This window comes from Sylvia atricapilla, chromosome 6 (genome assembly GCF_009819655.1).
Source record: "Sylvia atricapilla isolate bSylAtr1 chromosome 6, bSylAtr1.pri, whole genome shotgun sequence".
Classification (NCBI taxonomy): Eukaryota; Metazoa; Chordata; class Aves; order Passeriformes; family Sylviidae; genus Sylvia; species Sylvia atricapilla.
In genome coordinates this window covers 14,079,707-14,095,895 of record NC_089145.1, presented here as the reverse complement: position 1 = coordinate 14,095,895, position 16,189 = coordinate 14,079,707, and the positions used below count along the sequence as shown (strand labels likewise).

The 16,189-nt window shown below is 39.7% G+C and overlaps 1 protein-coding gene across 1 annotated transcript in view; it reads left to right on the top strand.

Annotated features, from left to right (window-relative positions):
* The window catches only part of SERGEF (secretion regulating guanine nucleotide exchange factor), a 139,767-nt gene extending 130,482 nt beyond the window's left edge, over positions 1 to 9,285 (top strand). Inside the window, exon 11 of the mRNA XM_066320844.1 lies at positions 7,031 to 9,285. Coding sequence (XP_066176941.1) covers positions 7,031 to 7,197 — 167 coding nt within the window. The 3' untranslated portion in view covers positions 7,198 to 9,285. The remainder of the gene's footprint in view (positions 1 to 7,030) is intronic.
* Positions 9,286 to 16,189: the final 6,904 nt, after the last annotated feature.

Genomic DNA, 16,189 nt, shown 5'->3' with positions numbered 1-16,189 from the left:
GGTAACGTTGTAGGTCGGATGAATCACAGCTGTCCCCTCCTTTTCTTTGTGTCATCACTTACGTCAGTTTGAAGGCTGTGCAAATTTGAAATGGTAATGTTTTACTACCCAGAACTCGTGGGCACAAATGGCCATGGCACCGTATGGTCCCACGGGACACTTGAATGACTCGTACTCTTCTAGATGAGCTCTGACTTTCTGCCTTGAGTGGGTGACCTCTTACTAAGCATTAGGTATTAAGGTATTTTCTGCATGTTCTGTTTCACATAGTACAGAGGGTCATGAGACTGCAGTCTCTGGCTCTGTGATGATACTGTGATTGTCTAGTTCTGGTCATACAAAGTTAAAGCACTGTGACACATTGAATGCCTGTCACTGTGAGAGGCAGGGATGTAAGTTCTGAATGAATGTCACTCTTTGCCATGTCTGACATCCTGATGGAACAGACATTAGTGCCACGGTCAGAGCCTCAGGACAAATCTCTCCATTAGTTAATTTCTGTCAGGTGTTTTTGTCCTGTACTTAAGTGACCAAAATTCAAAGATTTTCTTGTCTTCTACAGGTGTAGAAAAAAGCATCTTTAATGCTTAATCCTCTCTGCACTGCAGCTGCTTCATGTATGATATAATCCTCATGAATTGTCAGTGGACCAGTTACATTCAGTCTTGCACAAAGTCGTGAGCCCAGGTTTTGTTCTGTGTTGAGTTGGAGATGCTTTCCTGTTGGGAAGGAATTGACAAGTTTGAGTAAAACCAAAACAAAAACCTCCTGCAGCACCTGTGAGCTTTAGACATAGTTAATACCATTCACGTTTCCCCATGGAAACAGAAAAGTAAAAAGATAATCCTTGCAGTAGATTTCTGTCCTTGCTACCTACACACAGCAAAGCAACCATCTCCATCCTACAGGGCTTCAGTTCCACCACAAAAACTACATGGGTGCAGCAGCCCAAGAAATCTGTAGCTGCAAGTCTGTTGTTTTTAAATCCTAGAATATATTTTTGTGATTTTTATCCTCTTTTTTTTTGGTTCAAAATGACTATGCATAACTGAGAAGGAAAAAATAAATTCTATCATAAACTAGCCTGAGTGGTAACCTAAAATGCTTATTTGATGTAATATGGAGTGATTCTTTCAAATAGATACATATTAATTTGTGCAGTGAGCCATTCAGCTTCTGCTTTGAAGTGCCCTGTGAGAACAGAACAAAATTTCTATTGTCATTGTAATTTGGCAAGATAGCACTTCCTCTAGGGGTGGGCTCAGTTATTTGCCTGATGCTAGAAACAGTGCACAGCAAAATGCACAGCATGTTTGCATGGATCTGCTACGGTGTTTTGTTTTTTTTTTTTCTCACTGACATCTAACTGTGTCTTTCCCCACTTCTCTGCATTGCTGGATGTGGGCTCCTCCATAGACAGTTTTCAGGCTGTGACAGATGTGCTACATTGCCCTTGGAAATTATCTTATCATAAACACGGTTCCTTCCCCCTCCCATTTTGTAATTCTTGGCTACTTATGTGCTATGGAAATGAAATAGAAAAGATTAGATGTGCTCTGTACTGATCTTGTGTTTGCTGTTTGTGGCATAGACACTGACATCCCAGCACAAACCAGAAATCAGACTTTCCCAAGTGAAATTTAATTGCAAAGGAGATGTGTAGCCTTATTGCTGCATTTTGCAGTACTGCACATGCCTCAGCTCCTACTAGGCATACTTTATTCTCGGTTTGATTTTCTGACTCTCTTCAGTAGGTGGTTATGGATTATAATTGGATACTCTGACAGTTGGCCTTGAGGCCGTGACCCAGTTTGAAGTCCCTGCTGTATTACACAAGATACAGACGCGGCCACAGAGAAGGTCCTATAACAAAACAGTGTTTCTGCCGGGAAAATATAATAGTTCACATAAGATACTAGCTCAGAGCACCAAGTCAGAGACGTCCACACAATGCAGGCTTTGTGCATTTGCTGTGATGAATTGTTTGAGGACATTTCAAGTTGTTCTTTCCAGGTGCCAGGATGAACCACAGACACATGACCTGAAGTCAGCTGACTTTTCATTTGTGTAAAGCCACTACTGAGAAGGAAAATGAGTGGTTTAGGTCCACTGCCTGAGGAGAGCTACTAATGATGTAACAGTGGAGTGAGGGCAGGTTGTTGACTGGATGCTGACTTTGAAATCAGCATGTCTTGTGCACCATGGCTTTGTACTTAATATCAAAAATGTATGGTGTTTCTTACCTGGATATTGTGTTAGCACTGCAATGTGTCTGATTTTTATCCAGCTTACTCACTTGAAAGCCAGACACACATTTCTGGGGGTTGAACAGCAATTGGATGGGCTGCCTGGAGCACATGACAGCTTGCTCTTTGAAAATGTGGCTCCATAATAAAAATTGAATGTGATTCTCATAGTTCTTTCCTAGTTTTCCTAGTGTATTGAGATGATGCCATCATACATTCCACTTACCAAGCTTTGCCTTTAATGAGATTTCACACAATGCCTGGACTTCCCTTTTAGCTACTAATACAGTTTCATGTTTTTCTGCAGAAAGCAATTGATATCAGTCCTGTTTCTTAAAATTTAAAATTGCAGATCTTTTGCACTAATGGCAGAATTGTCGCTGTTAAAATGCAAAAGTTTAGAGGGATGCTTATTGCCTTTAGTGACACCAGATGCCCTGAAAAAACAGGAAAACATATTGATTTGTTTTTTGCAGCTCCCTGGGAGAAGTATAGTCTAGATCTCCTGCGTAGTGTTACAGTGTTCCTTGTGAGGTTTTGAAGGCTTTCAAATAATCAAGGGAACGTGGCTGAGACACCTGAATTTTGTTTGTGGTCTAGCCCTGATACTGTTTAAAGAATTATGACTTGCTCTGAGTTGATCTCCTACTGTAACTTTGTCTATAACTAAAGAGTAAAATAGTACTAATTTAACATAAAAAAAAGAAATAATAATTTGAAGTATTGTAGGGTATTGCTTAGAGCACAGAGCCAATATAATAGAGCTGTACTAAAACATCTTAACATTTCCCTAAAATGTGAAGCTGTCACTTGAATAACTTGACTTCAAGATACTTGGCTTGTCTTTAAGGCCAGCTTCTGTTTGTTTGCTGGTGTAAAGGATGGTAGAGGAGAAACAGAAAAGCTTCAGTGATAAGCCTCCAGGGCACAGGCTGGTTTAGAAGCAGACTGTTTGTAGCCTGAAGCTAGGCTGCACTGATATTTGCATCTTCCTTTTTTCCAGTTTTCCTTGCTTTGCCTTCAGACCAGTTGTGAGGATGTGATTTAATATAGCCTGTCTTCAGCTGCCTAAAACTGGTATGGCGAGGCTGGGACAATCCCTTGGTCTCCCTTTATCATCATCAAAGTGAGACTGACTTGATTTTCACACCAGTGTTTGGAGAAGATGAATCTCTTGCTCTGCTGGAGAGATGCAGATGTCTCCATTGGCTTTTGAGGAATGCAGAGGATAATGATCTGTAGCTAAGTCACTTGATTTTTTAGGTGGCTGAAGTTAAGTGCAGTGAATCTCACCCAGACCCCACCTAATTTGCTAACATCGATTCTTTCGTCTGAAGATTCCACTGAACAATAAGGAGCAACTCTAGATTCTCTTCTTTCTCCAGAATTCTCTCCAATCTGATGCAGTTTTATTTTACCTAGAAATACTTCTCTCCAGTTTAACGAACCTCAAGATTGCTGTTGTCACTTCAGTTACCTTGAGAAAAGCCCAAATAATTATTGCAGACAGAAGGAGGGCAGTAGCCCCTTTTTGCGTTGTTTAACCAAAACAGAATTTGTTAAGAATTTTGTTGTTCCTATATCTTGTATATTTAATGTTTTGGGAAAAATCCTGCATAGCATTACTCTAAACTTTGATTAGTGTGACTGTGAATGGAACTGAAATTCCCTTGGGATTCTGCTGTGTTGCCATTTGAGTTCTGTGGGTTTGATTTTTACTTTGAGTTCTTATGTTTTAAAAGAGAAAAGTAAATGCAACATGTTATGTAGTTTCACTTAACCAGTAACATGGAGTAACCTTCCCTCACTTCACCAAACACAAATCTTTGGTTTGAGAACATGCTATGCTTCTTGTTCTAAATTTTGTTAGAAGCAGTTTGTAGCTGTGCTAACACTCATCATTCTAATGCTCTTCCATTCCTGAGAGGGTCTGGCACAGACATAGAAACTGAATTTTCTTGTGAAGGCACTTAGGGCTGCTGGTTCTGTGTTTTTATCAGCAGTAAATTAGGAAGAGAAGTAATCAGAAAGAGAAGAAGAAAAAAAAAAAGAAAAGGAGGGGAATGTGGGAAAAGAAAAAAACCCATTAAATGGTGCCCTTTGTCCAAAGGTCAGCCATTAGTTCTCCTTAAGGTCTACCTTTAACTCTGCAGATATTCCCTTTATGACATTTTCTAAATAGATGCTTCATTACCTTCGATCTTCATTGACTTCGATTTCTGTGCCAGTGATTCGCATAGTTGCTTGTTCCCTCCTGGCCACTTTCACCACGCTCATTTTGCCCAGCCCTCCTCCAAGTTTTGTAAATATGTTACTGCCCAGAAAAGGGACTTGGTGTGTTTTCTGCAAATTCTGCTTGCTCCAACCTAAGTCAAGCATTTGGCTCTTTCTATGTACAAACCTTTCACTGAATCTCCTACAGGCAGATGTGGTACAGTTACACCTTTCCTTTTCACAGCAAAAAATCTCTGCCTTTTAGCTTTCCTGATTCTGACTTGGTGGTGCTGAGAAATGTTTTTATGGCCTGTCATTCCATATCTGTCAGCTGCCCTTTCATCTCTTCAGATTTTTGCCAGCTCTCCATGGATGTAGAAGGCGTTTTTGTGTAAGACCATTCATAAATCCTACTTACTTTCTATTTTTCTTTTGCCAGTTTTTACTCGTCCCACTTCAGTAACCTTAGAGATCACTGGAATCATGTACAAAAATCGTGTTTGGTGGTCTTTTGACATGCTTGGAGAAGTAAAGGCTGGAAGAGACTCCACAAGCCTCATCTTAAGGAAGATGTTCTTGTCTGGGGGGTTCCTAGCTTGTAAATTTTTGTATGATTTTTTTTTTCAAAAGATTTACTGGATATGTTTATCAATTTGAGAGGTTAATGTCTTAATGCGCTGTTTCTTTGACTATTTATTATACCATTAATATTCCACTGAGCAATTTGTAATACAAAGTGACCAGAAAATTTCTGGTTTCCTCTCTCTTGTCCTGATGGGACAGGATAGAAAAAGAAACAAGAAACCCTTTAAAAAGATGTAGTGAGTCTTCACAGAAGCATGTAAATTGTTCTGATTGTTGGTGTCTAGTAACAAAAAGTTTACCACAGTGATCTTATTTATGTTAGGGCATGTTGCATTCTCTTTTCATTATATTTGTAAGCTTGGATCATTCTGCAGGGTTCAGATATTAACTGTGCCAAAAAATGTCTTTTCTTAGGTGCAGCTTCCTTGAATGATTAGTCTGAGATGTGTCTTGTGGGATTGAGGTGTCTTTTTTCTGCCTTTTAGTATTTACATAAACGTTTTTACCTGGAACCTTACCAAAAGGCAAAAATCCCATTAACCAGTAGGACACTCTATTGGTATTTCAATGGGATATGTTAAATATGTTTAAATAGGATATCTGCCCACTCAGATTTTGGCACTCTTTGGCAGCACATGTGAGTGCATTTGGGATCTAGGTTGGGCTGTCAGTGTTGCACATACACAATCATGAGAACATGTGATGCCTCCTGAGGTAAGAGTGAGAGAACTTCTGTGTCTGGTGAGATGTGCCTTGGCTACCGTGATGTTGTGGTGGTGCTTTGTTGTGTTCCATTGCCTTAAAGATTGTCAGGAAAACCAAATGTCATTGCTTAGTTACATCTGGCCTCAGTAACGTTTACACTTCATTGCAGAAGAGAGGAACTTCAGTATACTAATAATGTAAAGAGAGCAGAGGACAGGGAAATGTTACAGGATTTGCAAGGAAGATGGCCTTGCTAGCTTTGCAATAATTTCTTTCTGAATTTTGAAAAATAAAATCGTGACTAGGATTAGAGTTTGTGGATTTTGGCACTTTTCTTCTTATTTGGAATCTAGAATGTTACTTGCTGCTGTTATTACCTGCTGCTTTTCAAAAATAACAATGGCATCGCAAACATGATTATATGGCAGGATGGCTTACTTTTTTAGTACAGAAAGTTACAGACACAGTCTTTGGCAGCCAAATAAAGAATAGAAAATAGGGAAGAAATAGCACTTGTAGTTCAGAATAAGGAGGTTTTGGTGGATTTTTTTTTTAATTATGCCAGGCATTTATAGAACAAAATTTGCACATTGTGCTTCAAAAAGGAGTACTATGGGGTAATAATAATAATACATGAATTGTTATTTGGGATATGAATCAGTAGATCTTAGAAAAATAAATAATAATGAGGGAAAATAAGAATAATAAAAGCAGTGAAATTATGTCAAATAATTTCAAGCGGAAGAGGTAGGGCGATTAAGAGTAAGGCAGGCTGTCGAAGACTTGTATTTAAAGGAAAAAGGTAATATGTGAACTTGAAGCTAGGAATGAAATGCAATTTGGCTGAACTGTGGCTCTGTGTTCCCCAATCCTGCAGATCATGCTGTGAGTGAATCAAATCACTGCTCTTGATTTATTGTACTTCTGCTTACTGGGGGAACTTGAAAGACAGGGATTCTACATCATTTCAGGGAGGGCTCTTAAAATGCAGGGAGATTTCTGTGGGCTCGGCATAAATACTGAACTGTGTATTTACTAAGTGATTTTCAAATGTCTTTGCTATTTTGATCTCTTTTCTGTTGCTAACAATATGGAACAGGATGGAGAATCAGTCATTCGCATTTATTTACATTTTCAAGAAAACCAGAATATTTTTCCCACCTTAGCAGAATTTCTTAGAACCTGAGCAGAAAATGACTTGACAAATCTGCTGTTCAAAAATAACCAAAGCTGTTGTGTTTCTGTGGTCTTTATTCTGTATTTTCTGTCCTCTCTCTCAGGTGGCCAGTGCTTCTCCTGGGGATGGAATGAACATGGGATGTGTGGTGATGGCACAGAAACAAACGTTCATCTCCCAAAACCAGTCAAAGCTTCTGGCTGTGCAAAACAGGTCTTAATTGGATGTGGGGCAGGACACTCCATGGCCCTCTGTCAAACTCCTCATTAGACCCAGCACACCTGGAATCACAACATCATGGATGTGGATGGACATCTTTGGATTGTGTAGCTCAGAAGCACTACAGGAGAACTGCTCATGATTAACAAGTCATTGGAAACTGCAGATATTTTTCCAAAATCCAACTATATACGACTATGCATAAAGAGCTGGAAGATTTTAAAAATCGTTTCCTGCGTTCTTGCCACAGGAATTGACTTTATTACCCACAGACAGAATTATGCCTTGATGCAATACAACTGAAGACACTTTTACATATTCTTGTTCTTCTGCAAAGTCTTTGAAGAAGAAACCAACTGCTTAATGGCTTATTTGTGTATAAACTCAGCCTGAAAAAATGGTCTGAGAAGGTGGTTTTTGTTATTGTATCTTTACATCACGGAATGTTGCACCTGCCAACTTCTACTGGGGTTGTGAGCTCAAAGCAGCTCAGAAAATGGTTTGTGTCACAAAGAAATGCCAGTGAATATGACTAGATGCATACAGGCATTTTAAGCAGAAGATTAGGATTAAAAGAAAAAAAAAAGGCAATATAATAAGAAGGCTGGCAAAAGAGGAAAATGAGGCCCTTTTGAACCAACTTTGTGTTGATTAATCTATGAAAGGAGCAGTATTTTTCATGGACTGTGTTCTGTGACAGACATCAGTTTATTACAGATTTACAGGGATGCAGATCTGCATGAATTATCATTAACTTGCAAACCAAACCCGAAGCTTTTGAAGCTACTGCTTAGGGAAGGAAAATTTCTAAGAGCTCTTAGAAACAATCAGAAAGTTCTTATCAAAGGGCATAAGTCAGCTGTAGCTGTTGAGGACAGCTTGATCCGATGTAGCTCCCATGTTTCCATCTGCCTTGGAATAGGAAGACATCAAAATCTAACCAGAAAGATTTTCCAAGTTCTCCAAAGTTCTCTAAAAGGCAGACCAGAATGCTCCTGATAATTTCAGGTTAGTTCTCACTTCTGTTTTGCAGCCCAACTGAGTTGCTGTTCACAGCATGCCCACGGTACTTGTTCCAGGTGGGGGCTTGACAGAGAACATAGGCCTATCACTTGTTTTGGTAGGAGAAAAGAAAAAGAAAATGAGATGTCTTTGGATATTATTAGCTGCCTATGTTGAGCAAAATTTTGAAAGCTATTTGTAAAACAATTTTTTTCCATACAAATACAGTGGATGCCATAAAACTGGATGTTTACCACCCACAATACTTACATTTGCTGTGATGTTCAACGTATTTCAAGTTCTAAATATAGAGAACTCTACTGTGTAGTAAATGCACCTTTTAATGAGACCTACTGTTGCTAAACAGTGGTTTAATTTTTAAAGCATGCTTGCAGGGAATAAGCCTTGCAGAATTGCAAAATGCTCAGAGAAAGGCTCTTAGGAAATAGGACAGGAAGACTTTCTAATGATGTATCAGCTTACACATGAAGGGAAAGGAATTAAGGTGATAATGTGGGCTGCATGAGTTTTTTTCACCCTTGATTTTACAGCAGTTATAGTTCTTGGCTTCACTTTCAAGAGTGTTTTATTTTTCTATTCAATGGATGAGAAACTTGAGCAGACTATGAAGCTTATTTTAACTATTACAGATACCAAAAGAATAATCAAATGGGTCCTCTGCAAAATACATAGAATTAAGATTGCTATTGCAAAATGGTTTTTTGGGGTTTTTTTTAATCCATGTGTCAGGTGTGGTTCTTCATGGCAATATACTGTTCCAGGCTGTGACCTCTTGCACTTTCAATTATCTGAGTTGATATATATTGTGCCACTTTCTGATACCAAAGCTTCTCTATTATATGCACTGAACAGTTTCTCATGCTTTCTTTGACAGTCCTGTCTGAGGTTTCTGTTTGTGATTTCTGCAAAATCTGTGTACCAAATAAACATGTTCTCTTGCTTCAGTAATCATCTCCTCTAAAGAAGTCTGTTCCTTGATTAATCACAGCCAATATGTGCCTTACGTGAGGTTTACTGGACTGGAACATGTTTTGACTGTGTGTGCTGTTGCTGCAGTTCATTGCAGAGGAGTCTAACAAATTATGTAACAAATAAATGTGAATTGGATATTTGAAATTGTTTTCAATTTTTCATGCCTGTAACACAAGCACACTTTTGGAACTCAAAGAATGATTTGGGGTGATAAGGTGAAGAAATGAAGGAGTATGTCGGTTTGTTCCTGGTCCCAATCTGGTGTTTCATATCTGCATCTGATCTTCATCTTTGAAAGGCAAGAACTGCGTTTTTATCTCCTTTGTTATGCCTGTATAGGTTGAAGACCTTGGGAGGTAATGACTTTTCTTGACGTAGTGAGTGCTTTGTCATCAGTCAGGGCTTCTAGGTGCTGCTGTAGTACAGAGAGGGAATAGAACTCATTGTAGAAGTGCACGGCTGAATGTCAAAACCAAGTTGCTGCTCATTCTTTCAGAAGTGAATGCCCTGTTTTGTATGGCAGTGTCTTTGTTTGCAGCATAAAGCACTCTGCAAAATCAGCTACAGCTTTCTCTGTGAGGAAGGGAACACACAGTGAAAAGTTCCTAAACAAGTGGAAGAAGACAACTTTCCATGCTGATGGTAAGAGTTTATGGCTGTTGCCTGTTAATAATCTTCACGTAGAAGGTCAATTTCTGCAAGGCAAAATGCAGACCCACTGTTCTGTGGTTCATAGAGTTCTTTAACAGGTCTTCTGTGATAAACAAAGCGAGAAGCCTGTTAGATAAGCATTCTGCATGCAAATTCAAATGGAAATAATCTGACAAAGTTTGTTATATTTGTGTATATATATATACACAAAAGACACTGGAAGAAGTGAAGGAAGTGTCTATGCAGCTGCTCTCTCCTCCCATTTTCTGAAGGTAAGTAAACCTGCCAGTGAGCTGACATTCATGAGGGAGAACAGGTTGTGAACTGTTGACTTTCAGTCCAGAGAACTTTCAGGCCTTTAGGTGGAGGGAGAGAAGGAGAAGAAAGCTGTTGTGTGCCTTTCTGTTATTTGAAGTCCTAAGAGATCTGCAGTTGTTACTCGTGCAACCTCCATGTGCGCCTGCACAAGACATTCCTGTTCCATTTCAAAGAATGTTGGTAGGACGATGTGTGTGTTGTGCCAGAAGTTTCTGTCTCTTGGGGAATTTATTTGAGCCACTTGGTGGTCACTGATGTTATTTGACTTGGTGTGGCATTCTGAGTTACTTGATGCTTCTGTGCTCAGCGTGCCAGGCCTTGTACTTGAAGTGTTTTAATTTGAAAGATGGAAGATGGTTTGCTCAGTCACGACTTCTTATCTGACACTGACTTCTCTGTCTGCATGTTGGCAGTCCTTTTGGTGGCTGACTAGTCTTGCCATCTGCAGTCGCCACAAAGGTCACTTCTGAATGAGTGGTAAGAGCTTTTCCTCAGCTACATGTTTTGAGCACTGAGAAATTGGGAGGAGGGTGGGAGAGGGTGATTTGGTTGTGCTTTTTATGGCATGTTTTGAGTCGTGACACTTAAGAGGTGGAGATGGACAACTGATGAAGGAGATCAGTTTGAATGTACAAGAGAAAGGTGACCATGGAAAAATATTTAAATGAATGGCAATAGCCTGAGACAGTCAGCTAAAACAGGGAAAAGGAGGGGGAGGACAGAGCCAAGATACAGCTCCTGAGGACTGAATAATCTCACGGCATAACAGCATTCCAGCCTGCCGGTGTGGTGGGAGTGAGATGAGAGACAAACTATTCTGTTTAGTTGGTGTTATTGTTCTCCCTTTTCCACTGTTTATTTATAATAATGGGATTTCTTGACCTGCAGTGTTTGGTTTTTTTCTCATTCATAGCACATCTTGAAATCTCCAGTTCTCCTCGGCCAAAACAGCAACATCTATCTTCACCCTGCAGACTCAGAAATATTTTGATCAGGCCTCTGATCTAGTCCAGCGTTTAACCAAATACTTACTATTTTTTCCATTTGATTCCATGAATTCCGGATGTGATTTAAACAAGACTTAAGTAATTTTAGGACTTCCAGTTCCTTTTTCCCTGTGTTAGAAATCAAGATGATGACAGATATTGATCACTCTGAGTAAGTGCGATATTTTTATGGTGCATGATAAGTCTTGGGCTTTTTCTTTCAGCTAGGTATTTTGTTGAAAAGGACTCCAGATTTGCAATCAGTATTTGAGTCCTGCTTATGCCATTCACTACTAGCTGAAAATTCCAAAGTCCTGGATTGGATACAGCCTGGGATAGAAAATCATCTTGTGTGGTTTTGATTGTGGTTCAAAATGTGCACAGTAGAAAAGTGGTGCTTACATGGAGTTTGCTGAAAACTCCAGCTGACACAAAAATAATTGGCCACTTAAACATTTTTCACATCAATATCTTGATACATGTGCAAAAAAGAGGGTAGTACATGCTTTGTTCTTTTCCTTTCGCTTTCAGTATTCCTTCAGCATTCCCAGTAAATGCTGATCTTGCATGTTTTGCTCTATGTTAGAAAAAATAATAGCCTTGAAGTTAAATGCTTTGCTTTTATGGAAATGGCCTTCTACTGGGTGAATGTAACTGAAGATGTAGGTCTGTATGATATGTGCCTTTGAAGTTAATTTGGAGGAACTTATGTGTAAAGCCATTGTTATTTTGTAACCCAGTTAGATGCTGAAGGACTGAAGTCAGGCAAATTCTTGAGCTATTTGTGCATTTCATTCAGGTTCATCAGTCAGTTGTCTCAGCATTCACCTGGTTTTAATGCAGCAGCAGATTTTACTCATCAGTGCCTCTGTAAAACATCGGAATAGAATATGTGACTGAAAATATTCAGCAGTGAAAATAGTCTCTGTATTTGAATCATGGCCTGGATGAACCACGTTTCCTTGTGTGAGAGTGAGGAAGCATAAATTTAGAGTATTGGGAGAACACATTCTTCAGCTTGATTGGAAACAAGAACAACAAAGTAGTTATTCCTGAATAAAAGCTGGCTGAAGGATGAGAAAAGTCAGGGATGACATTTATTTTGCAAAATTTTCTCTGGCATTTTATTTTGTGACACGTTGGATTTCATCTCATTTCCAGATGTACCTTTGCAGGCTGTTGGGGGGTAGAGTGTAAGTCCAATTTGTGTTGGCTAGCCTCTCTCATAGTTCATTTCCAACTTCCCCACCTTGTTTTCAGGTGCTTTCCCTGTAGACCACCTGACTGTCCAGATACTATGCAGTCTTGAGGGGAGTTCTGTCTTCAGGTCTTGGGGTTGAGACTTTGTAAGTGGAGTTCCAGAATTTCAATTCAGTATTGTTCCAGTACTCCCTGGTCACCATAGTTCTTAAAGTATATGTGAACACTTTGCTCGCAGACTATGTTCTTACCTTTTTTTTTGTATTTAGAAGCGAGGCCAAGAGCTGGGAGATTTTTAATGTTCTGACATGACTTTAGTTTTTGGCTGCAAATGTCAAGTGAGTTTAGCTTTTGTTTTGTTTTCACTGATTTGAATGCATGAAGACGTGGTACCTAAATTAGGGCAGCAGAGGAGTTGCCAATCAGTAATGAAAATGCTCTGTCATTTTAACTGTGTGGGTGCTTAATCATTTTCCATAATAATCCTCTGCTTTTAAGTACAAAAGAAAAGGGATTCCTACAGGGGCATTGTGTTCTTCAGCAGACAAGGAAATATGGCATCTTTTAAATAATGAAGAGATGCTTCTGTCCTCTGGTGCCTTCATTCTGAGTAGATAGATTATAATAACTATTCCTTATTAAATATGGCTTTTTCTCTTTTGATAACAGAACACTTGAAATAGAAGATGCGTCACAGAAACAGAAGCTGAGGCACAAAAACTTAAATTAGCCCCACAAGGTAACCCAGCATGTCCACAGGGGATTCAAGAATAAAATTCCCATTTCCTGAGTCCCAGGCCGAAGCTCTACCTTGTAAGCTAGTGGTTCTTGATGATTATTTTGGGTAAATGTCACTGCCACTCTTTTCCTACTCTCCTTGCTCTTCTTTCCCACTCACTGCTTATTGCTGTTTCCATTGCTCCTGCTTGCATAACCCATTTTCCAAACTCATCCTATGTCCTTCTCATTTCCCACTCCTGAGCTGCCTTTTCTCCAGTCACCCACTTGTGCTGACACCACCCCAGCAAAGCGTGGCCCCTCCTGAGCAGCTTTCCCTGGGCTAAAGCCTTGTCTGCTGTGTGCTGCTGTGACTCACAGTCAGCAGCCTCTGCACAGGCTGTGTCATCCCTGCTAAGCCCTTTGAGTCCAGAGGCAGTGCAGGTACCTCAGAGTGACAGCTGAGCTAACACAAATGCACCATTTTGCCTTTTTCTGCCCAAAGAATCTCTAGCTTGGGCAGCAGGAAAAATGAGGGAAGCCTTAGAGCACGTGGTTTTAATATTTGGTACCTGGGGATTTTGGACCTATGCACTTGCATGAAGTTTTTTAAATGTTCAAGTGAATGCTGAGAGTTGAAAACCTGGCTTTGCCAGGCTGAGACAGGGCAGATATCTCGTTACAGCATTTTCTTTGTCAGATAAAGAAAGTCAAGAGATGGATACAGTTCTGGATCTGATTTTTAACATTCAGTTCAATTTGAATTCAAATCTTGCTCTTGATTGCAAATGAACATTTGTATTTCCCTAGAAGAAAAATTGGGCACTTACAGTCCTAGATGAATGCAGAGGCTTTGGGAGTCCTGAACAGACAGGTATTTTATGCCCAAACTCAAGTAACTGTGTGTCTTAAAAATAACCTGCATAATTTAAGCATGTTTGCATGAAGTGAAGGTAGTTTGTATGTGAGCTCAGAGGCAAAGTTCCTTTCAGGATATACATGGAAAGCAGAGAAGTAGGCTGCCTTGTTTTGAAATTAGGAAAGGAATATGCAAACTGGCAGGGTAATATCTTCAAGATATTTTTTGTAAGCAGGTCTGTGCTCAGTTCCTTTTCAAATGCTCTTGCCTTAGCCCTGCTTGCTCTCTTCTGTATTTCAGTTGGCTCATTCGTCCTAGCAGACATTTGTTTCAGTGATGTATTTTCTTTTGGCTCTGAAACTTTCAGGAGAGAGAAGGCAATTTACATGAAAAATCACATTATCCAGATTAATGACTGCTGCACTTGACTGTTATCACAGTGGTTTTAGCTAGGGTTCTCTTTCTTTTTGGTGTGGGGTTTTTTGGTTTGGTTTTTTCTTTTTTCTATTTTTTTTTCTTTTTTCTAATTTTTTTTTTTTTTTTTTTTTTTTTTTTTTTTTAAGTTGGAGTGAGGAAGCAGAAGCCTCAGAAATTTCTTCTGTCTGAAATTGCAATTGTGGAGGCACATCAGATTGGTCCAGAAAAACGAGTGCCTTCGTGCAGTCAGAGAAAAGCTACAGAAGCGTAGAAGATGTGGTTGAGCTGTGCTTTAAATGTTAGCAAGTAATAAGCCACTAATTGCCAATGGGTTCAGATGAAGGGCCACCACTGGGTCTTAGAGCTGGGAACTCACTGCTGGAAGCTGAGTTTACAGAGGAGGAAACGCAGATGTTCATTTCCAGCAGCAAACAGGCAGAGTGTAACTGAACTGCAAAACCAACTTCTGCTCTTACTTGCAATGGTGTAAACTCAGAGAAGTAAGCTGATGGCGTTACTGAAAGCCCCAAGTCAGAATCTACCCACATGGATAGTTTTTATGCTTTAGTAAAGTATGTACCTCCTGTAGGGAGAGGGGGCAGACTTGAAGGAATCAATGTTTTAACATGATACCCAAGCAAAAGCTCCTTAACTGCAAGGCAGCTGGGAGGACATGGTAAATTTCTCCTATGATTCAGTTCAACAGTTTCTGAGATTTTACACTTTTCTCGTTTCCCTCTCACCCTGTGTTGTCAGAGCTGCCACTGTTGTGCAAGGGGAACTCTGGGGTCAAACAGATCTTAAGCTTTAGAGCATCTCCTGAAGGGCAGTGGTTGGGAAGCATGGTTCTGTTCCTGAAGGATTTATAGAAGTCACCCAGAAGATATAATTACCTCAAATCAGAATGAGCAGAGAAGAGAATCTAAATGAAAATGAGAGTTGGGTATGTAAAAAAGTAGCACAGAAAGACAGTTGTACCCAACGTGTTTTCTAAGGCTCAGATATATGCAAAGTGCAGTGGAAGGTGAAGACCTACATGGGATTTACAGGGCTGAATTGTTGGTATTCCTTATGGTAGTGGAGAATTAGCACTGGGCCCTTGAGTCAGTGTTAAATAAAAAATGGGGCAGATTAATCTATTTCTGGATTCTTAATATGTTATAAGAGGAAAAGTTGTTCATTAAGCAAATCCTGGATGAATCTGGATCTTACCTCTGGAGGTAAGAAATTTATCTTCTGAGAGTGACGACATAGAAACAGTATGAGAAAAATAGTTCTTGGAAGAAACTAAAGCAGAAATCAAGTACATAATGCTGCATCAAGGACTACAAAGGAGTTCTCTAATTATGTACAAATTCAGATGATCAGCCTTCCCTCTGTTCCTAAAACACAGCTTGAGGTCTTCCTTGTTTTTCTTTTGGAGTATTTTTTGTGACGACAAGGTCCAGCTGCAGTTGGGGTTTTTTGTGTATAATTTAGCACTTACCAGAGCCATGAGTGTTTCTTCTGGGTTTTTGGGGGTTTAATCTCTACTTCCTTCAGACTCTAGGGATACTATTCCTTTACATTTCCATTCCCATCAGCAGTTGCAGATGCTGTAGCTTGCCTATAAGATTGCCAGCTCTTTCGAAAATCCTCACATGATGATAAAGGTGTGTATCCTTCCTTTACAGAAGCAGTTTACCAAAAATGCTCAGGCAACTAGAATGCTGTTGGCACATGGTTGTCATTTGTAGCATCTAAAATGAAACTTAATCCCATTGTGTTTCTCCGTTCTTACTGGTGCATGTTTTGTGTGGCAAATCAAGTGTGACTCGGATACCTGGATTTCTTTCAGTTTCGTATCAGGTGGACTGGTGTGGCTCAGTGAAGAACAAGTGAAGGACGGGGCCCAAAGAAG